The 20,408-nt window shown below is 41.7% G+C and overlaps 1 protein-coding gene across 1 annotated transcript in view; it reads left to right on the top strand.

Annotated features, from left to right (window-relative positions):
• The first annotated feature begins 5,284 nt into the window (after positions 1 to 5,284).
• zc3h3 (zinc finger CCCH-type containing 3) overlaps positions 5,285 to 20,408 on the top strand; it is a 250,275-nt gene continuing 235,151 nt past the window's right edge. The window contains exons 1-3 of the mRNA XM_060824460.1: positions 5,285 to 5,377; positions 8,322 to 9,954; positions 20,105 to 20,301. Of these exons, the coding sequence (XP_060680443.1) occupies positions 5,332 to 5,377; positions 8,322 to 9,954; positions 20,105 to 20,301 (1,876 nt within the window). The 5' untranslated portion in view covers positions 5,285 to 5,331. The remainder of the gene's footprint in view (positions 5,378 to 8,321; positions 9,955 to 20,104; positions 20,302 to 20,408) is intronic.

Here is a 20,408-nt window from a genome sequence, read left to right on the forward strand (position 1 = left end):
AAGGATCTGTTACTTAATCTATTGGTTAACACAATCTCTGAATTTGTTCGTTCAAAGTCAATCTTTATTTGGCAAAACACAAGTGACTATCTTCTGTTCTAAAGTACTATGATTGAGGATTTAAAATTTGAATTTAGGCTGTTGTCAGGAGCAACAGTATATGTAGGCATTTATTAACTACAAAAGGGCTTTTCAATTTAAAATAACACAACAAAATGGCTTCAAGTTATGATTTGACACTGTGAACCTGCATTTCTGCTTCGCTGAGTTAGCTGAATTAGAAGATAAAGCAGATGATGGAGTCTTCATAAAATGAATCATAAGACATTAACTGACCACTCGAACTAACTTTGAACTGCCAACATGGGATGATGATTTATGTAAGGAAAGAACCATTTCCCAGGAAATGTCGTTAGATTAGCCTGCTATCAATCATGTCATCTTATTACATTTGATTACTGTGTCTTAAAAAACATATAAAATTGCTTATTGTAATTGTGCAATTTTGCCATGGAACACAGAAGCTTTAATCTCTGTGTTGCTGGACGAAACTGCATCAGGCTGCTTTATTTTATTAAACTGATAACCTTGCTTTGTACAGACCGCATTCCATTGATTCTTTTGACCAATCGTGAAACTGAGAAGTCCCTCCTGGGATCTAGATCTGCATGAACACCTGTGAGTGAAGTCCAACTCATGCTGGCCAGGTCCTTACAGGGGTAGACTAGCATCATTGAAGCCTCTAGGCTCCAAGCTCATGGTATCTGGAGCTTCAAGCTTAGGGTTCCTCTTTCTTCTTCTTATGGAGGTTGTTCACAGGTTATTGCTTTAGTATTTTGTATATGTTATTTCTAAAGGAGACATGTGACTCAATGTCTGCCTTTCTGCATGTAGCAAGCCACCAAATGCTATTGTTTCATCAGACGTGATCTCAATATTCCGATGAATCGTTATCTCCTTGTATCTATCTGATCAGACAAGGTTAATAACTTTAAATAATTAAATTATCTTCTGCTTTTGAGCCTGTGAGCTGGTATGCCCATATTTGGTCAGAGGCACTTGACTCGTGAGAGTTGACCAATTTACCAGCATGCAATTCAGTCTGGTTATACCCTAGATGCCATTAAGGCGAACTTTGCATGGTTGACAAGGCTGTTTATTTTATTATCATTTTCAGTGATTGTTCACTGGGTGCTGTAGTTACACACAATTGAGTGGCTAACTTAGCCACTGCAGAGAGCATCTAAATGTTAACTGCATTGCTACGAATCTGAAATCACACATATATCAGGCCAAATAAGGACAGATTTCCTTTCTAGATAGATTTTTGTGACAAATGACAGATTCATGGTTACCACTAGATTAGCTGTTAATTCTAGATTTTGAGAATTAAATTCAAGTTTTCTCATTTTTGAAGCCATTCCTTTTCTGTCACTGACTTAAAACCCTGGATTTCCCTCCCTCAGGGCATTCTTGGTCCACCTACAGCACATGCACAGTTCAAGAAGGCAGTTCACCACCACTTTCTCAAGGGCAACTAGGAATGGGCAATAAATTTTGGCCAGACAGCAAGTCCCACCTCCCCTGAGTATTTTTTCCATTAGCTCAAGTCTCTGCCACTACTAGTCCAGTGTGAATACTACTGAGTCAATTGGTCACCTTATGTACAGATGAACATTTATTTCAACCAATTCAGGGGCAACAAATGCTGGCATTACCAGTGATGTCCACATACCATGAAAAACTATCTGATAATCTAGCAATATTGGGGAATCAAGACAGAGGTGCTGATGAGGGAGAGCTGGGTGGCATTAGCATATATATGCCATATATATAGTACACATCGGTATATACATTTTACATGAGTGGGCTAGATGGAGTAGATCGGGAGAAGCTGCTCCCACTCCTAACAGAGAAAATAATGAGATGCCGTAGAATGAAAGTGACGTGCAAAAAGGCAAGGGAGATATGAGAAAAACATATTTTGTCACACAACGATTATTTACAGTACAGAAAGTACTGCTTGGAAATGTGGTGGAAAAAAACTGCAGATGCTGGAATCCAAAGTAGACAAGCAGGAGGCTGGATGAATACAGCAAGTCAGGCAGCATCAGCACCAGGACGTGGAGGGCTCGACGTTTCAGGTCCTGAAGAAGGGTTACACACGGTGAAGGAGCAGCGCTCTGAAAGCTAGTGCTCTGAAAGTTGGACTATGACCTGGTGTTGTGTGATTTTTAACTTTGTACATCCCAGTCCAACACCGGCATCTCCAAATCATGTACACCCGAAATGTCGACTTCTGCACCTCCTGATGCTGGATTAGTGGTACTGGAAGACCACAGCAGTTCAGGCAGCATCCGAGGAGCAGTAAAATCGACGTTTCGGGCAAAAGCCCTTCATCAGGAATAAAGGCAGGGAGCCTGAAGCGTGGAGAGATAAGCTAGAGGAAGGTGGGGGTGGGGGAAGTAGCATAGAGTACAATAGGTGAGTGGGGGAGGGGATGAAGGTGATAGGTCGGGGCGGGGGGAAGGATGGAGGGGATAGGTGGAAAAGAAGGTAGACAGGTAGGACAAGTCATGGGGACAGTGCTGAGCTGAAAGTTTGGAACTAGGGTGAGGTGGGGGAAGGGGAAATGAGGAAACTGTTGAAGTCCACATTGATGCCCTGGATTGAAGTGTTCTGAGGTGGAAAATGAGGCGTTCTTCCTCCAGGCATCTGGTGGTGAGGGAGCGGTGGTGAAGGAGGCCCAGGACCTCCATGTCCCTGGCAGAGTGGGAGCGGGAGTTGAAATATTGGGCCACAGGGTGGTGTGGTTGATTGGTGCGGGTGTCCCGGAGATGTTCCCTAAAGCGCTCTGCTAGGTGGCGTCCAGTCTCCCCAATGTAGAGGAGACCACATCGGGAGCAACGGATACAAGAGATGATATTGGTGGATGTGCAGGAAAAACTTTGATGGATGTGGAAGGCTCCTTTAGGGCCTTGGATGGAGGTGAGGGAGGAGGTGTGGGTGGAGGTTTTGCAATTCCTGCAGTGGCTGGGGAAGTGCCAGGATGGGAGGCTGGGTTGGAGGGGAGCATGGACCTGACCAGGTAGTCACTGAGGGAATGGTCTTTGTGGAAGGCGGAAAGGGGTGGAGAGAGAAATATATCCCTGGTGGTGGGGTCTTTTTGGAGGTGGTGGAAATGTCGGCACATGATTTGGGTTATGCAAAGGTTGGTAGGGTGGAAGGTGAGCACCAGGGGCGTTCTGTCCTTGTTACGGTTGGAGGGATGGGGTCTGAGGGCAGAGGTGCGGGATGTGGACGAGATGCATTGGAGGGCTTCTTTAACCACGTGGGAAGGGTAATTGCGGCCTCTAAAGAAGGAGGCCATCCAGTGTGTTCTGTGGTGGAAATGGTCCTCCTGGGAGCAGATACGGCGGAGGCGGAGGAATTGGGAATACGGGATGGCATTTTTGCAAGAGGTAGGGTGGGAAGAGGTGTAATCCAGGCAGCTGTGGGAGTCGGTGGGTTTGTAAAAAATGTCAGTGTCAAGTCGGTCGTCTTTAATGGAGATGGAGAGGTCCAGGAAGGGGAGGAAAGTGTCAGAGATGGTCCTGGTAAATTTAAGGTCAGGGTGGAATGTGTTGGTGAAGTTGATGAATTGCTCAAACTCCTCGCAGGTGCACGAGGTGGCGCCAATGCAGTCATCAATGTCGCGGAGGAAGAGGTGTGGAGTAGTACCGGTGTAATTACGGAAGATCGACTGTTCTATGTAGCCAACAAAGAGACAGGCATAGCTGGGGCCCATACGTGTGCCCATGGCTACCCCTTGGTCTAGAGGGAGTGGGAGAATTCGAAGGAGAAATTGTTCAGGGTGAGGACTACTTCAGCCAAACAATGAGAGTGTCGGTGGAAGGGTACTGTTGGGGACGTTGGGAGAGGAAAAAATGGATGGCTTGGAGGCCCTGGTAAGGCGGATGGAGGAGTGGAGGGATTGGATATCCATGGTGAAGATGAGACGTTGGGGGCCAGGGAAACGGAAGTTTTGGAGGAGGTGGAGGGCGTGGGTGCTGTATCGAACGTATGTGGGGAATTCCTGGACTAGGGGGGAATAGGACAGTGTCAAGGTAGGTAGAGATGAGTTCAGTGGGGCAGGAGCGTGCTGAGACAATGGGTTGGCCCGGGTGGTCAGGCTTGTGGATCTTGGGAAGGAGCTAGAACCGGGCAGTGCAGGGTTCCCGGACTATGAGGTTGGAAGCTGTGGGTGGGAGATCTCCTGAGGTGATGAGGTTCCGTATGGTCTGAAAGATGATGGTTTGGTGATGGGGGTGTGGGGTCATGGTCGAGGGGGCGTAGGAAGAGGTGTCCTCGAGTTGGCACTGCCTGGCTTGCTGTGTTCTTCTTGGAAATGTGGTGGAGGAATATTCAATTCAGCCATTCAAGAGAGCATTGGCTGATTATTTGGATCGAAATGGTGTGCAGGGATACGAGAGAAAAAGCAGGAGATTGGAATTAGGTATCAAAACCAATGCATGGGTTGAATCGCCTCTTCATACACTACAACTGATTCTTTCTGATTGTAGTTAAAAATCACACAACACGAGGTTATAGTCCAACAGGTTTAATTGGAAGCACACTAACTTTCAGAGCAACACTCCGCTATCACCATTGCTAACAGCTAACCCGAGAATGCAACTTTTAAAAAAAAGGGTTTTGTGATTTACACATGAAAGAAGTGAAACTATCACTGTATTTTAACAGATGAAAGGCTTAACAGACAATCCATTTTTCAATGTATAATTTCAGTTACATCACACTGCAAATTTTTGCTATAAATTCTATGTTACGATCGAGCCCTCCCCTATCACCTGATGAAGGAGTGTCGCTCCGAAAGCTAGTGCTTCCAATTAAACCTATTGGACTATAACCTGGTGTTGTGTGATTTTTAACTTTGTACACCCCAGTCCAACAAATGGGCATTGGATAGGCATATGGAGGATAGTGGTCTAGTGTAGGTTAGGTGGGCTTGGGTCGACGCATCATCGAGGGCCAAAGGGCCTGTACTGTGCTGTATTTTTCTATGTCCTATGCTCTAACACTGGCATCTCCAAATCAGTTCTGATCGTACATCAACTACATCTCCCACAGGTCTTCGCGAGCAGGAGATAATTCCTGCCCAGTTAGCCGCGATCGCTTGAGGCTGATTGGTCATTGCCGTGCGAGGTTCCGCTTACGAGTGGTTAACGCAGCTGTCCATCATACTCGGGCGTGGACGTGCCACGTCATACGGGGGCTACGTTATGACGTGAGCGTCAGTGGCCGTCCAGCTGTGGTGATGAACCGCTGCTGGAGATGGAGGAGAGAGAGGTGTTACAGCGGCAGATCCAGCTCCTCTCCGGTGAGTATCCGAAACTGAAACCTTTTCCAGTACCTGAGCCGGGAAAATGGACCGTCCCGATCCCGGTGATGGCTACAGCCGGGAGCCCAGAGTTTGGCTAACAGAAAATGTCCGACCTGACTCGACTTTACAGGCCCTGATCCTGACTGACTGTGTCTGCTCTGATGGTGGGACCTGGAGTTAACCCTCGGAAAGGTCTTCACCCAGTTAACAATACTGGTTAGCCCAGGAAACTTTAATGTTTGTACATACACCGTGTCAGCACTCTTCAGTCGCATTAAGAAAACCTGCCATTGCTGGAAATCAGAAATTGCTGGGAAAACTCGACAGTTCAGGCAGCATCTGTGGCAAACGGTTCTGAATGAGGGTCACTGGATCCGAAGCATTAACTCTGCTTTCTGTCCACAGATGCTCTCAGACCTGCTGAGTAATCCCAGCAGTTTCTGTTTTTGTCTCTTCAGTCAAAAGGTTGTCTCAGGAGGTTCGGTGAGTTCAGTTGTCTGGATGGCTGGTCTCCAATGCGGAGTGATGCCAACAGAGTGGGATCAGTTCCTGTACTGTCTGAGGTTACCGTGAAAGATTATCTTTCTCACCATCTCTCCGAGGAGAAAGTGAGGACTGCGGATGCTGGAGATCAGAGTTGGGAATGTGGTGCTGGAAAAACACCGCAGGTCAGACAGCATCCGAGGAGCAGGAGAATCAATGTTTCATCAGGAAGGGCAACTTGATGAAGGGTTTATGCCCGAAAAATCGATTCTCCTGCTCCTCGGATGCTGCTTGACCTGCTGTGCTTTTCCAGCACTACGCTCTCTCTCCATCTGTTCTCCCTAAGGTGTGGTGACTCTTAAGTTAAACCACCACCAATTGTCTCTCTCTGATGAGAATGCAGCCATATGATCTGATAGGGTTCTGATGACTTTACTTTGTTAGCTGAAACCTCACTCCAGAGACATAGTCTAGGGTTTGCAGTCCAGTCCAGCCGGAGGTGTAGTCTTTCACATGATATGCCAAATTGTTTGCTCCTCATGTATTCTAGAAAGGATGTGTGGTACTTTTTGAGAAAGAACACAGAGTTCTTTCTCATTTCCAGGTGAAATAACAAAAGCTAATTTTTATAATTATTTCTGTAACATAATAAAATGTCCCTTGGCAAAATAACCAATGTTGATCTTTTAACAAGTAATTATTAGATTATCTTAACCATTTGCTTGTTCTGTGTGGAATGCTGCTCTGTATAAATTGTTTGTTCTGTTTACTATATGGTGACAGTGACTATATTTTTCAATTACTTAGTTGTGTGAGGAACATGTTAATCAGACAATGTAAAAACTGATGATTTTTCTTTGTTGTTTACTAATGCTTGGCTTTTGCCTGTCTTGATCTGATAGAATAATGCAAGTAGAACTTTAAGATGAGCATTTGAAGTGTTTGGTATAGAATAACCTGATGGTCAGTTTCATGACTGAATCAAATTAAGATATAGGCAAAGACAGCCAAAAGGCTTTGTTGATTAGTAATGTACTGGCAGAGGCTTTCTTCCTCTGAACTACAGAAATGAATGCTTGCCCAACGAAAACAAGAGATGTGGAAAACTATGGATCTGTACACTGCAAGAAAAGGACAATTGAATCTCTTAAGTATTATCAATATAATGTCACGATGAAAAATCCAAATTGTCACATAGCAAAGTTGAGGAAAACGAACAAGTACAAAGTGCATGTGTCCGTACACGCTTTAGAATTTGACAGAGTATGATCCATCCAAGAAAGTATCAAATTGTAACACCTGCAATTTATGACTAATTAACGATTGTTTGCTATATTGCTGCAAAGTGTACTGTTATTATCAATAGTTATGGTACGATTAATCTTCAATGACTGTGGACCATTACTTTGAAAAGTAGCTTTCTTTGTGTCTCTGTTGGGATGCATTTGAAATGTTGAAATTGCTGTTGAATGAGAGACAAATGCCTGACTGATCACCCCTTTCTTCCTTTGAAAGATACTTTGAGATTTTGCATCCATCTGAATATGCAGACAGGATCTTGTTGCAGTGTTACCTGAAAAAATGTATCTTTCACACTCGATTGCTTTTGGTACTTGTTTGGAATCAAAATGTGTGGTGTTGGAAAAGGACAACCAGTCAGGCAGTGTCCGAGGAGCAGGAGTGTCGATATTTCGAGCATAAGCTCTTCATCAGGAATTCCTGATGAAGAGCTTATGCTTGAGACATTGATTCTCCTGTTCCTCGGATGCTGCCGACCAGCTGTGCTTTCATAGCACCACACAATTTGACTCTGATCTCCAACATCTGCAGTCTTCAATTGCTCCCACTTCATTGAAATGTCAAGCTTGCGTTAGTATATACTTGTTTCTGGAGTGGAGCTTGAATTTATAACCTTTTGACTTTGAAGGTGCTACCACTGAGGCAAATTGTTGAGCAAATGGTACCTGTTAGTTTGGTTCATTTTGTAGCAGTCTCATTTCTGAGCCAAAACTTCATGAGTCTAAGAACATCTTTAGGGCTTGAACATATCATTTGCTATCCTACTGCTATGTAAAGAAAGATCTTGCATTTATTTTGTTCATCTCAATTCCTCAGGATGTCTCGATGCATTTCAGTCAATGACCTTTATGTTTAGTCATAATATAATGCTGTATAACTTTCTTATCTGCTTCAGACTACCAAGATGGGAATATAACAAATAAATTCTACAAAAGTAGTTATCATGTAATTTTCTGTTTGAGGCTTTGAACAATATGGTGGTTATGTTGTTTACAGAACAAGAAGCACTTCCGTGGATCACAAGAGTAGTGTGTTGAGACGGATGAGACCTGTATAATTACAAGACTTTTAAAAATGTTTTCAGTTCCCTGCCCCAACTAAAGTATTGGTGCATTCATTTCAAATTCATTTTTTGTATTTTTTCTTTTCACCCCCACAGCTCTTATAACAAACCATAAGAATGTCCATGGTGATGTGCCTGCAAGTACTGAACCTAATAATCTACACATGCAAGGGCTATGGACTAGTAGCAATCATAAATACACATCTGTCAACTCAAAGAACTTTTCAGCAGGTTCAGAAACTTGCAGTTCATGGCGGACAAAGTACTCGCTGGTCAATAAGAAACCCATCAACACGTGTAGTGAGACACCTGCTCGTGAATCTCGAAGTGAGATAATGCCTACTATTAGTCGTAAGTTAAGCACTATCAACAAATATGTGGTTGGGACAAGTGGATCAGAAGCAGGCAATTTAAGGGGCAAGTCTTCCAGATTAGTTCAAACAAGTCCAAAAGCACAGTCTTTACTGGCTCTGAATTCTGAGTTAGAATTGAAAAACAATAAGCTGTTGGCACTGAAGGAGAAGTTGCACAAAGTGAAAATGGCAAGGAGGATGGACAGACTAGGTGCCGTTACATCTCTCTCTGCAGAAAGGCCTACACTGAAAAGTACAAAGAAACAGGACGAAGAAGGACAAGTGCTGAAAACAGAAGAACAAATTCGTATTGAAGTAACAGGAAAAACTAAGATGAAGATTCCTCTCAGCTGTCGCAGAGCAAAGCACGGATTGACAGAGATCCAACGTGTTGAGTCAAGTAACAGTACTAGTTCAAGTCCAGAGGCATCAATATGCAAACTTCCAAAAACTTCTGTGAAGGGTATGATTCACTGCATGGATGGTGATAGTGCAGGTGGATTTGTGGGTAAATTCCAGCAAGTTGTTGAGTTAAGTGATAATGCCCACGCTGGTCCTGAATCATCAACAGGCAAGTCACAGAAAACATCCCTTTTGCATAAAATTGCTGAGTTGGACAAACGAGCCAAGAATGAATGTATAACTTTGGGAAAACAGCAGAATGTTTTGAATTCTGTAGACCAAGTACCCTGCAATTCCTCCCCAATTAAAAAATCCAAATATACATGGCAAAAGGAAGACATTGGTACCGATGCTCGAGGCCAGAATGAGACTTTGATGGCAGTGAGGAAGTCAGTTCCAGTTGGTGCTTCCCAGGTTCAAACACATGTAATACAAGGCTCTTTGAAATCAAAAGCCCCACTTACACACAAAGTACTGAAGAAGCAAAGGAGTAACACTCCTGTTTCCAGCAGAGCTTGCAAGGAAAGGAAAGCAAACTATGTTTGGGTTTCAAACACTGCCAAATCAAGCCAGGCTTCTAGCCAAACTACACTAAAGTCTGTCTCACCAAAGTTGATTAAAAATACCACACGGTCTGTTGCTGTGGGAGATGATGGTGTAGCACTCCATCCAAGCCTGGAGCTCAGATGTTCAGGAAAGCTGAGAAAGGCCGCGTGCTGTCACAAGAGAGGAGCATTGTCAAACAAGTACTACTGGAAAGCAGTGGAGACCGTTTCTCCTTCAAAGTCTCTCTATCAGTGGATGTCACAGCACTCATACCTGTCGGAGCCTGCAGTATATCAGATGCGATCTATAACGACAAAGAAGCCCGAGTCTGGTGCTGATATCCCCAAAAAGACCTCGTGTGGGCCTGGATCTTTTCATTACAAAGTGAAAAGCAAAACTAAAATTATCAGAAGAGGTGGAAGTTTGTGGTGAGTCTATACTTTTGAACTCTTAACAAGTTTATTGTTGCAAATTTGATAATAAAGTATCATCATGTGAAGCATCTTAAAACATTTTAGTGCGTTACTAGTTATATATAAATGCAGGTTGTTTCTATTCGTCCATCAAATGTGGACTTCATTGGCAGGACTAGTGCAGAGTACTCCAGCTGGGTCTTAACCAAGCTATTGTTCAGCTCCGGCATAATCTTCCTCTTCTTATAATTTAATGCTGTGGTTGATAAAGGCAAGTGTGCCTTCTTAACTATCCTATTATCTTGTCTTGCTGTCTTCAAGGACCTGTGAACAAGCATCACAAGATAACCCCCTTCCTAGTGTCCTGCCATTCTTTGAGCGCTCTCTCATCTTGTTACTTCTTTCAAAGTGCATTACCTCATTCTTTCAGTGTTAAATTCCATCTGCCACTGATCTGTCCATCTGGTCAATTCATCTATGTCCTCCTGTTACCTAAGACCACCTTTCTCATTGTGATGTTAGTGTTGCTGTAGAGAAAATGATGATGAACTGCCACCTTCAGCTGCTGTGGTCTACTTGGTGTAGGTTCACCCACAATGCTGTTGGGGAGAGGGTTCCTGGGTTTTTATTCAGCGACACTGAAGGAACATCTGTATATTTCCAAGTCAGGCTAATGAGTGGCTTGGAGAAGAATTTGCAGGTGGTTGTGTTCTACTTCTGCTCTTTTCCTTCTTGATTCTGTTGGTCATGGGTTTGGAAGGTGTTGGACTGGGAATATTACCCTGGAAATCTAGTCTAGAGCTGTTGTGGTACAGTGGTCATTTCTTAATCTCTGAGTGAGGAGGAGTGGGTTTAAGTCCCATCTATTCTGGAGGTATTTCATAACATCTCTGAATAGGATGAATAGAAAATATGTACTCTGGAAAGCAGGGAAGACTGTTTTCACTATGGAGTCTCTCTATCAGTGGAAGTCACAGTGCTGTGACTGGATGAGCTGCAGTTATAGTTCAGAATCACGCGTTTATGTGCTAAATAATAGCTAATTAGGGTTTTGGACAGAAGTACTAAAGTAAAATGCATTTTTGTCGAAAATATAGTTTGTTTCTTGCCATGAGAATCTCCTCTGCCTTTTAAATGACCTTAGTGCTGCTGGCTCTGACAGCTTTTTTCCAGAAAATGTTGTTTAGGACACTATTGTTACTTAAGCTGCACAATTCAAATTAATGGATGTCTTTAAATTATAGTAGTTAAACTGTTTTTGAATGTCAATTTATACGTTTACTTTCATCTGTATTACTGGGGAAAGGTGTTATTCTCTGTGTGCTTTTAGCATTATATTAGTATTGTTGCATTGCTCATCCTTAACTTCCTAAAGTGGTAGTCAGTTACCTTTTTGAAAACTAAAATTCATGTACACCATTGTGCTTTTTTACAAAATCCACTCGTGGGACGTGGATGTCACTGACTCGGTTATCCCTCAACCTTAATTGCCCTTGAAGATGGTGGTGAGCTGCATTCTTGAACTGCTGCAGCCCATTCGCTGTAAGTTTGGCCTGATGATAAAGGCTCTGGTGGTGCAGGGATAATATCCCTACCTCTAACCTGGGAGGCGTGGATTCAAGTCCCACCCAGTCTGGAGTTGTGTAATAACATCCCTGAATAGTTTGATTTTAAAAAAATATATCCACAATGATATTAGGGAGGCAGTTCCCAGACTTTGATGCAGCGGCACTGAAGGTGCGGTGATATAATTTCTAAGTCAGGATGGTGACTGTCTTGGAGGGGAACTTGCAGATTCATGTTTGAAAACAGTTTTTCACCTGTTGTTTAAAGATATCCAATAATTTGAACTCGCACCTTAATAGCTACACTGTCTTTACCAACTTGTATTTATTGCCCTTGTCCTTCTGGATGCTAGTGGTTGTGAATTTGGAAGCTGCTGTCTTAGGAATCTTGGGACAAGTTCTGTAATTCTACTGCTGCTACTGAGAATTGATGGTGAAGGGATTGAATATTTAAATGGTGCCAATTAAGTTGGTTGCTTTGACCTTGATGGTTTCAAACTGTTGGTGCTGCACTCATCCAGGCAGATGGGGAATATTCTGTTGTGCTCATGCCTTTGGACTTAATTTAAAGAGTGGGGAAGTGAGTTACTGACTGCAGGAATTCTTGCCACTGACCTGCCCTTGTAGCCACAGTGTTGTCTCTGGTCAGTTGTTGATAGTCCCACTGAGCATCAAAAGAAAATGATTTGATTCTGTCTTGTTGTTGATAGTCATTATATCGCACTTCTGTGCTGTACGTATTCGGGAGGGAGTAACATGAATTTGACCCAGCAAACTGTTGGGTCCAAATTAAGTCCAAAGTTCTTAATGGGATACCATGTGATTTGGAAGTGAGCTTGCATGTTGTTGCAGTCCCTTGCATCTGCAGCTTTTGTTCTTATAGTTGGCATTGTTCTTAGATTTGGAAAGTGTTGTTGATGGATCTTCCGTTGTTGTTGAGCATCTTGGTGCCAGTGTGCACTGTTGAATTCACTGCAGGGAATAAATCCCTGAAGCAGTGGATGTTGTGTTGCTTATGCAGCCTGTTGCTTTGTTCTTTACTATGTAGTGTTTTTTGAGTGCTGTAGAAATTGCTCAATTAGGCAAGTAGTAATTTTGTGCCTTTATAGATGGGAGGAGAGTTATTCAAAATTGAATATCCCCCTGGGCTTTAATCTGCCCTTAAAAATGGAGCTACTATGAACTACCTTCTGACCAGTCATCTTTATTTGGATAATTTTCTTTCCTAAGTCTTCGTATAACAAAGTTCATTTCTGTTTCATCAACATTACCAGTGTAGGTCAATTGATATGGGTGTGTTAATTTAATGTCAAATGATTAAATAATTAAATTTAATGTATTTGTTGTTGAGTGAAAGCGGCAGTCACTGATATTTTTTGTCTTGTGCCTCCGCACTAAATTACAACTTTTTGTGAATCTTGTGCACTGTCTGGCACTGACCTGAATTCTGAAACCTGTCTATGCTCACTTACAGATCATTTTGTTAAATGGTGTGTTTCGTCGATGCATATTCGCTGTAACAAATTGGCGATGCTGTTTCTGCATTTAAAATGTGTGTTGGCTTTAACACAATTACAGTGTCAACACCTTAAGCACTGTTTCTAAAGTGTGATTTTTCTATAACTTGGGATTGCTCAAGAACACCACCATGTTATCGACGAACTGATTTGTAATTGAGGACCGAGGGTTAGATGACTTCCCAAGTGATAATGACTGTTTTACCAATGTTCATTAGCGTACTTCACACTTTAGGTTGACCTGAATACTTGTTATTCTTTTTCAAACACATCATGATAGATCATGTGGTATCCTTTTAATCTTTTAAAATTTATTCTTTCATGGGATTTGATGTTGCTGGCTGGGTCAGTACTGTTGCCCATCCCTCTTGTCCCTGAGAAGGTGTATGTGAATTGCTTTCTTGAACTACTTCAGTTCATAGGCAGTGGATAAACCCACAGTGCTGTTGGGAAGTAGTTCCAGACCCAGTGACACTTGCAGGTGATGTTGTTCCCATAAGTCTATTGGTGTTATTCTTCTTGGTTGTAGAAGTTCTGTGATTGGAAAATGCTGTTGAAGAAGGCTTGATGCATTGCTGCAATGTCTCATTTGGATAGTACACTCTGCCCTGCATCAACGGTGGAAAGATTGATAGGGTTTTGTCCTGGATGGATTCAAGCTTGGGCATTCTTGCAGCTACACATGTCCAGTGGAGGATATTCGATCACCCACCTGACTTGTGCCTTGTAGATGGTGATGGAAACAGGAGATGAAGTTTATCTGCAAAGTTTCCCTGCTGCTTTTTATTTATATAGCAGTATTTATATGGCAGAGCAAAGGCTTAAGTGTGCACATACGCCAAAAGTCATGGACTGCTATTTGCACAATTTTATAAGGTAAACCATGTGCATGAACAGATTATATTATGAGCAACTCAGTCAGGAAAATTTATACTACTTAAATTTAGAATTGGTCAGATTCTAAAACCTTCCCTTTTAAATCTTTCCATTGAAGTTTGTGTTAAATATTTGGCAGGAGTTCTTCCTAAATGTATTCTACTTCACTCCTCTTCCATTATCCACCCAATATATACACTTTTTTCAGATGAATTATTTTCAGACATTCTAGCATTTTTCGCACAGTCTCATTAATACCATTAGAGGTTAGCAATGAATTATTGAGCCACAAGCTGTTCCTTTGATGTACCTTAGCAGCAATAAGGAATCCAACAATCTACAACTGTGTTTAAATATGTGTATGTTTTAGCTATGAGATAGAAAGACTAATTGGCATATCTGAACTGTCTCGAGTGTTGTCATGGTGTGACAAACTTCATAGTCCTAAACCTAAGTTTGCTTTGTTAAGGTTTGAATCTAACCATTTTATTATGATTCAGCTTGAGATCTTTTTGATTTCTCTCTTAACTGTTTGTACGCATGCATCTGTTCAAACTTTTATTTTGAAGCTGAAATACTCAAGAATTGTCAATTCTTCAGTCTGCATTGGCAAAATATAGAATTCTGTCTTTAATTTTTGTACCAACTCCTTTTTGAAAAATAAATAATCTTGCTTGGTCCCATATCCCCTCGTCTTCTCCACAAACTGCAAGTTCCTCGTCATGTACCATTCAGCTGTGTCTTAAAATTACTTGGGAAATATGCTTCCTACCACTTTTTAAAAAAATGTAAAATGCGTAAAAGATTCTGATGAATGAGTGGATGCATAAATAGGAAAGGTTTAGAAGGATATGGGCCAAATGCGGTGAAATGGGGTTAGTGTGGATGGGCATTTTAATCAGCATGAACCAGTTTGGGGTGAAGGGCCTGTCTCCATGCCGTATTACTCTGAGTGAGGGAATGAAAAAATAAGTTCTCGCTTTAGATTTTGTGGGTAATAGTTCGAAATGAATTTGACTTTAGATTAGATTAGACTTACAGTGTGGAAACAGGCCCTTCGGCCCAACAAGTCCACACCGACCCGCCGAAGCGCAACCCACCCATACCCCTACATTTACCCCTTACCTCATCCTTACTTCATCCATGTCAATCTGTTGGCCACTGATGCATCTGTCCATAGCATTTTTGATAAGAGTGATCACTGCCTAATCCTTGTGGAGATGATGTTCCACCTTCACATTGAGAATATCTTCTTCATGTTGTGTGAACAATCCCCATGCTAATAGATCTATGAGCTCAAGACTGGGCATGTAAGAGGTGCTATAGGCCATCAGTAACACAATCTGCACCCTCATGACCCAGCATATCATAGGTCTGTTTCCATGTTGGATAACTCTATGACTCTATCCTTCACTCAAACATTACCATCAAGTTAGGGAATCGACTCTGCTTCAATGGACAGTGCAGGAGGGAATACTTGCATAACCACCAGGCAAACCTAAAAATGAAGTGGTAATGCAGTGAGGCTACGAAACGGGACTACTTGCGTGTCAAACAGCATAAGCAACAAATGATAGGCAGAGTTAAGGGATCCCACAAACCATCTGATCAGATGAAAGCTATGTAGACCTGGCACATCCAGTCATGAATAGTGGTGGACAATTAAACAACTCACTGGAGGAGAAGACTCCACAAATATCCACATCCCTAATCAAGGAAGATGCCAGCACATCAGTGCAATAGACAAAGAGGAATTTTTCAGCCAGGAGTTCCAAATGGATAATCCATCTCTGTTTTCTCCAGTGGTCCCCAGCATTACAGCTACCCGTCTTCAAACATTTCACTTCACTTCATTCCAGTGATTTGAAGAAACAGTTGGAGATACTGGACATCACAAAGGCTAAGGGGCCTGATAACATTCCAGCAATAGTACTGAAGATTTGTGCTCCGGAACTTGTCGCACCCTTGCTAAGCTGTTCCAGTACAACTACAACATTGGCATCCACTAGACAATATGGAAAGTTTCTTGGTATGTCCTGTACAAATTCAACCTGGCCATTGATCATCAATAAAGTGATACCTCCATCAAGCAGCACCTGCTCAGTAACAGGCTGCTTACTGATGCCCAGTTTGGGTTTTGCCAGGGCCACTCATCTCCTGACCTTGTATAGTATTGGTTCAAACATGGACAAAACCTCTGGAATTCAGCTGTTAAGTGAGAGTGACAGCTCTAGAGATTGAGGCTGCCTTTGATTCCTGTTTTGCATGGGCTCCTTGATGCCACTCTCAATGTGAATCAGGGAGAAAACTCTCCACTGATTTGGAGTCACACCTGATACACAGGAAGATGGTTGTTTTGTTGGAGGTCAGCCATCTCAGCCCCAGGCCATCTCTGCAGGAGTTCCCCAGGGTATTGTACTAGGCCCAACTATCTTGAGGTACTTCATCAATATCTGTCTGTCCGTCATAAGATCAGGAGTGGGATATTTGCTGACGATTGCATAGCGTTCAGTGCAATTCATGACTCCGCATTTTAAAGCAGTCCATGATCTGGCTAAAGTTTGTTGCAAGTTCTTCAGCCTTTTGCACTAATGTGCTGCATACATTAAAAAGTCGCCTGTGCATGCTCTCTTATGAGTGCGTTACCTTCTTAATTTCCGATTAATGGTTGATGTTTAGTCAATACATACCCAAAGTAAATGCATTTCGTGTGCCAGATGTTTCTTCCCAAACATTTATTTCTGATCTTCCCAATAGGTTTTTTTTGTTTTTACTCCTCTTCATAGCCTGATAGTAATGAAGAACGCAGCATTTTGACATTTTAGGAACACAGATTCCAAAGAAACTTTTGTGTTTTGTTTTTGGAAATTGTGGTATTTTCCCAGATGACTGTATCTTGGTACCACGTGGTTCTGGGTAGGGATTGTTTGTGGTAGTTCACTGACACCATCATCTTTGCTTCATCTCAGGCCTGCTAGCGATTTGTATTAGAGGATACACCATGTGGAGTATACATCCTGTTCCCGATGAAGGGTTTTTGCCCGAAGCGTCGATTTTCCTGCTTCTCTGATGCTGCCTGACCTGTGCTTTTCCAGCACCACTCTAATCTAGACACCCATATGGAGTGTCTACAGTAGAGACATTGTTCTTACAATAAACACATTCTTGTTATTTATGATAGCTGGAAGTATATCATTTGGTCAGGCATTTGAGAGCTGTTAGATAGATCTCCCCCCTTCAAACATGAGTGAAGGACTCTTGTTTTCATACTCAGCCTGTATGTGACATCTATTGAATGGTTGATGCTAACAACATGAGCATCAACTTCTTCAGATGCATTACATAAGACAGCAAAGGTTACAATAATGTGGTCAAATAGAAATCTCTGATTGCACATATGGCTGCAGAGATAATTGCCTTAGCTGCACGCACTAATTTTGGGAGAAAATGTCTGACGTGAACAGACATGCAAAAGGCTTAACCCCCATCCAGGAAGAAGCAACCTATTTGACTAGTGCTACATCCACAAGTATTCAGTCCATTCTTCACCAACACTTGGCAGTGATGCATCTACAAGATGTTCTACAGGAATGCATCAAGGTTCCTTAAACAGCAAATCTATGGCCACTTTCATCTGGCAGCAGCTACACAGGAGTATCACTACCTGAAAATCTCCTTGAAGCCACTCGGCATCCTGACTTGAAAGTATATTGCCATTGCTTCAGTGTCACTGAATCAAAATCCAGGAACTCCCTTCTGCGTTTTCTTTGGATCCATCTACAGCAAGTGAACTGCGGTGGTGTAAGAAGACACCTCATCACCAGCATGTCAAGGACAATTATTGCCCATCACTAAATACTTGCCCCAGCAATGACACCCATGTCCTCTGAATTAATTCTTTAAAATGTGCAAGTGACTTTTGAGATAACAAGTCCAAAAATAATGTTGATTAATTTTATTTGCTAATAACTAAACATATTTAAAGAAACAGAACAAATGTGGATAAGATTAAATTATTGGGTAACTTGAGCCTGTTTCACCATTCAATAACAACATGACCACAAAGGGAAGGAGTACTAACATAGATTGGAAATAGTTGAGATGTTTGCAGTCACCCTGTGACAACTCACTAAAAACAGTTAATTTACCTTGCTTGTATTTCCTGTTATCTAGCCAATCCTCTACTCTTGCTAATGCATCACACCCAATACCATGAGCTCTTGCTTAATATCGTAAACGTTTTATGGGCCATTTTCTCAATCATTTTGGATGTCCAAATATACTTAATCTACAGATTCTCCTTTATCTATCCTGCTTATTATATCCTTAAACATGGTAATAAATTTATCCACCATGACTTCATTTTTGTAAAAATGACTCTGCTGAATTGAATCCAGACTTTCCAACTGTCCTGATTTGTCTTTCTTAATAATATAATCCAAAATTTTCTGAAAGATGTTCTGTTAAGTAGCCTATAGTTTGGTGTTTTCTGTCTCTCTTCTTTCGAGTGAACTACATATGCAGTTCTCCAGTTGACTGAAATATTTCTAAAATCAATTATTCTCTGCTATTCTTTGGGTGCTTTGTGTCTTCTACATGCAGACTATACACAATAATTGTTAAAAGTATCTGCCATTTTCTTATTTTCCACCATTAACTCCCTGGTTTCATCCTGTAAGGAACCGGCACTTATAATAGCTACTTGCTTTTCTTGTAGGAGCTCCTGTTTGTCTCCTTTTAGATTTCTTGCCCAAGTACTGTCATTTCTTCTTTTTTAAATTCTCTGTTGTTGGTTTCTTAAAAAGAAATTCAATCTTCTGCTTACAATCTTGCAGAATTACATGCCTTTATCTTTCCATTTGATATCAATATAAACTTTCTCAGTAAGGCACAGACAGTGCAGCTTTTTTGTAGTGTCTTTCTTTCTTTCTCCATGACATATATATCTTAGTTAAAAACTGTGATAAACCTCCTCAAATGTCTATATCTGTTTTTCAAGCAGCTTTTTGACTATTTTACCAGTCCACTTTAGCCAACTCTGAATTCATACCTTTCTTTAAGTTTAGGTTTAAGATTTTAGTTTCAGACTCCAGATTCTCATCTTCAAAGTGAATGTGAAATTCCCTCATGTTATGATCATTCTTCCTTGATGACTCTTTCATATGAGGTCATGTGTGTGATGCGACATGAATTGTTCATCCTTTGTTGGTGGATTAAGATGTCTCTTACACATTCTCAGGCCTAAACTAACCCTTACCCTGGTTGACTGCAGAAAATGTTACAAATATACTTCATGAACTCCTCCTCTAAGCTACCGTTGATATCTGTTAAGTTCAATCCATATGAAGATTAAATTAGCATAAGACTCTTCTGGTTTGTTTCTTAAAATGCCAATTATGAATTACTGTTAGGGGTTGTTTAGTTCACTTGGCTGGACAGATGTTTGCAAAACATTCGGTTTCTGAATTAGCTGACATTACCATGAAGTACCGTCCTCTCAACCTCCTCCCTCACCCCAGATCCGTGGTGACCTGGTGAAACCATCACCAGTAACCCCCTCTAATGATCTGGCAGGACTATGGCAACTTTACTTTTCTTTAAACTGTTTCTGGATGTATTTTACAGTCAACTGCAATTTCTTTCACTTGCTCTTCCTTTACACCCTCCAAAATGATTCTACATGTTTTGAATCAAAATTGTTTGTTTATTTCATTTTTTTAATACTCTCATCCATTTTCCTTTCTTCCTATCCTTCCAAATTGTCAAATGTTCAGTATCCAGTCCTGGTCCTTTTGTGGTCCCACCTCTGGAATTGCTATCATGCCATGTTTCCATGTGTCTCTATTTATGCTATTAATTCATCCATCTTATTATGAATGCTGCGTGTATAAATTCTGTTTTTACTGACCCTGTTGGTGCATCCTTCTGTTTATATGTTTTATGTCTCTTCCTGTCACATGCTTGGGTAGATGCATCCATATCATTACTCTGCATTCTTGTCTTGTTCTTTCTTTGAAACTTTTTAAATCCCCACAACACTTTACCCCATCTCTAAAAAACATTGTTCAGTCAAAAAAGTAAGTTATACTTCTCCATGCCTTGCATGGAGCAGGGAGATTTTGAGATCGAGGGATATTGTTTGATAAACCCTGCTGTTTTCCATCTTTTCAGAGCATTTATTGTGGGTTTTTTTGATTGTTTTGCAAGCTCTCCAACTGAGAAGAGGATCAGCTTTACTGGACTGCCAATGGTAAAAAATCGGTACTTGCTCACCAAGAAGGGCCCCATGTATGGAAAGTCCTCCGTAACTCTGAAAAGGACACCTGGGAAAGGACTTGTGCAAATCAGTAAACACAGGCTGCGGAGGCTACCATCATCAGGACTACATGGAACTTCAAAGCAAGGTAGAAAACTGATGTCTGATTACGGGGTGTCTTCAGTCAGTTGGCTGTTATATACGTTTTTACATTTGGCTGTGGAGCTGTTGTGGTGAATTGGGCAAGTGTTTTTT

Source organism: Hemiscyllium ocellatum, chromosome 4 (genome assembly GCF_020745735.1).
Source record: "Hemiscyllium ocellatum isolate sHemOce1 chromosome 4, sHemOce1.pat.X.cur, whole genome shotgun sequence".
Classification (NCBI taxonomy): Eukaryota; Metazoa; Chordata; class Chondrichthyes; order Orectolobiformes; family Hemiscylliidae; genus Hemiscyllium; species Hemiscyllium ocellatum.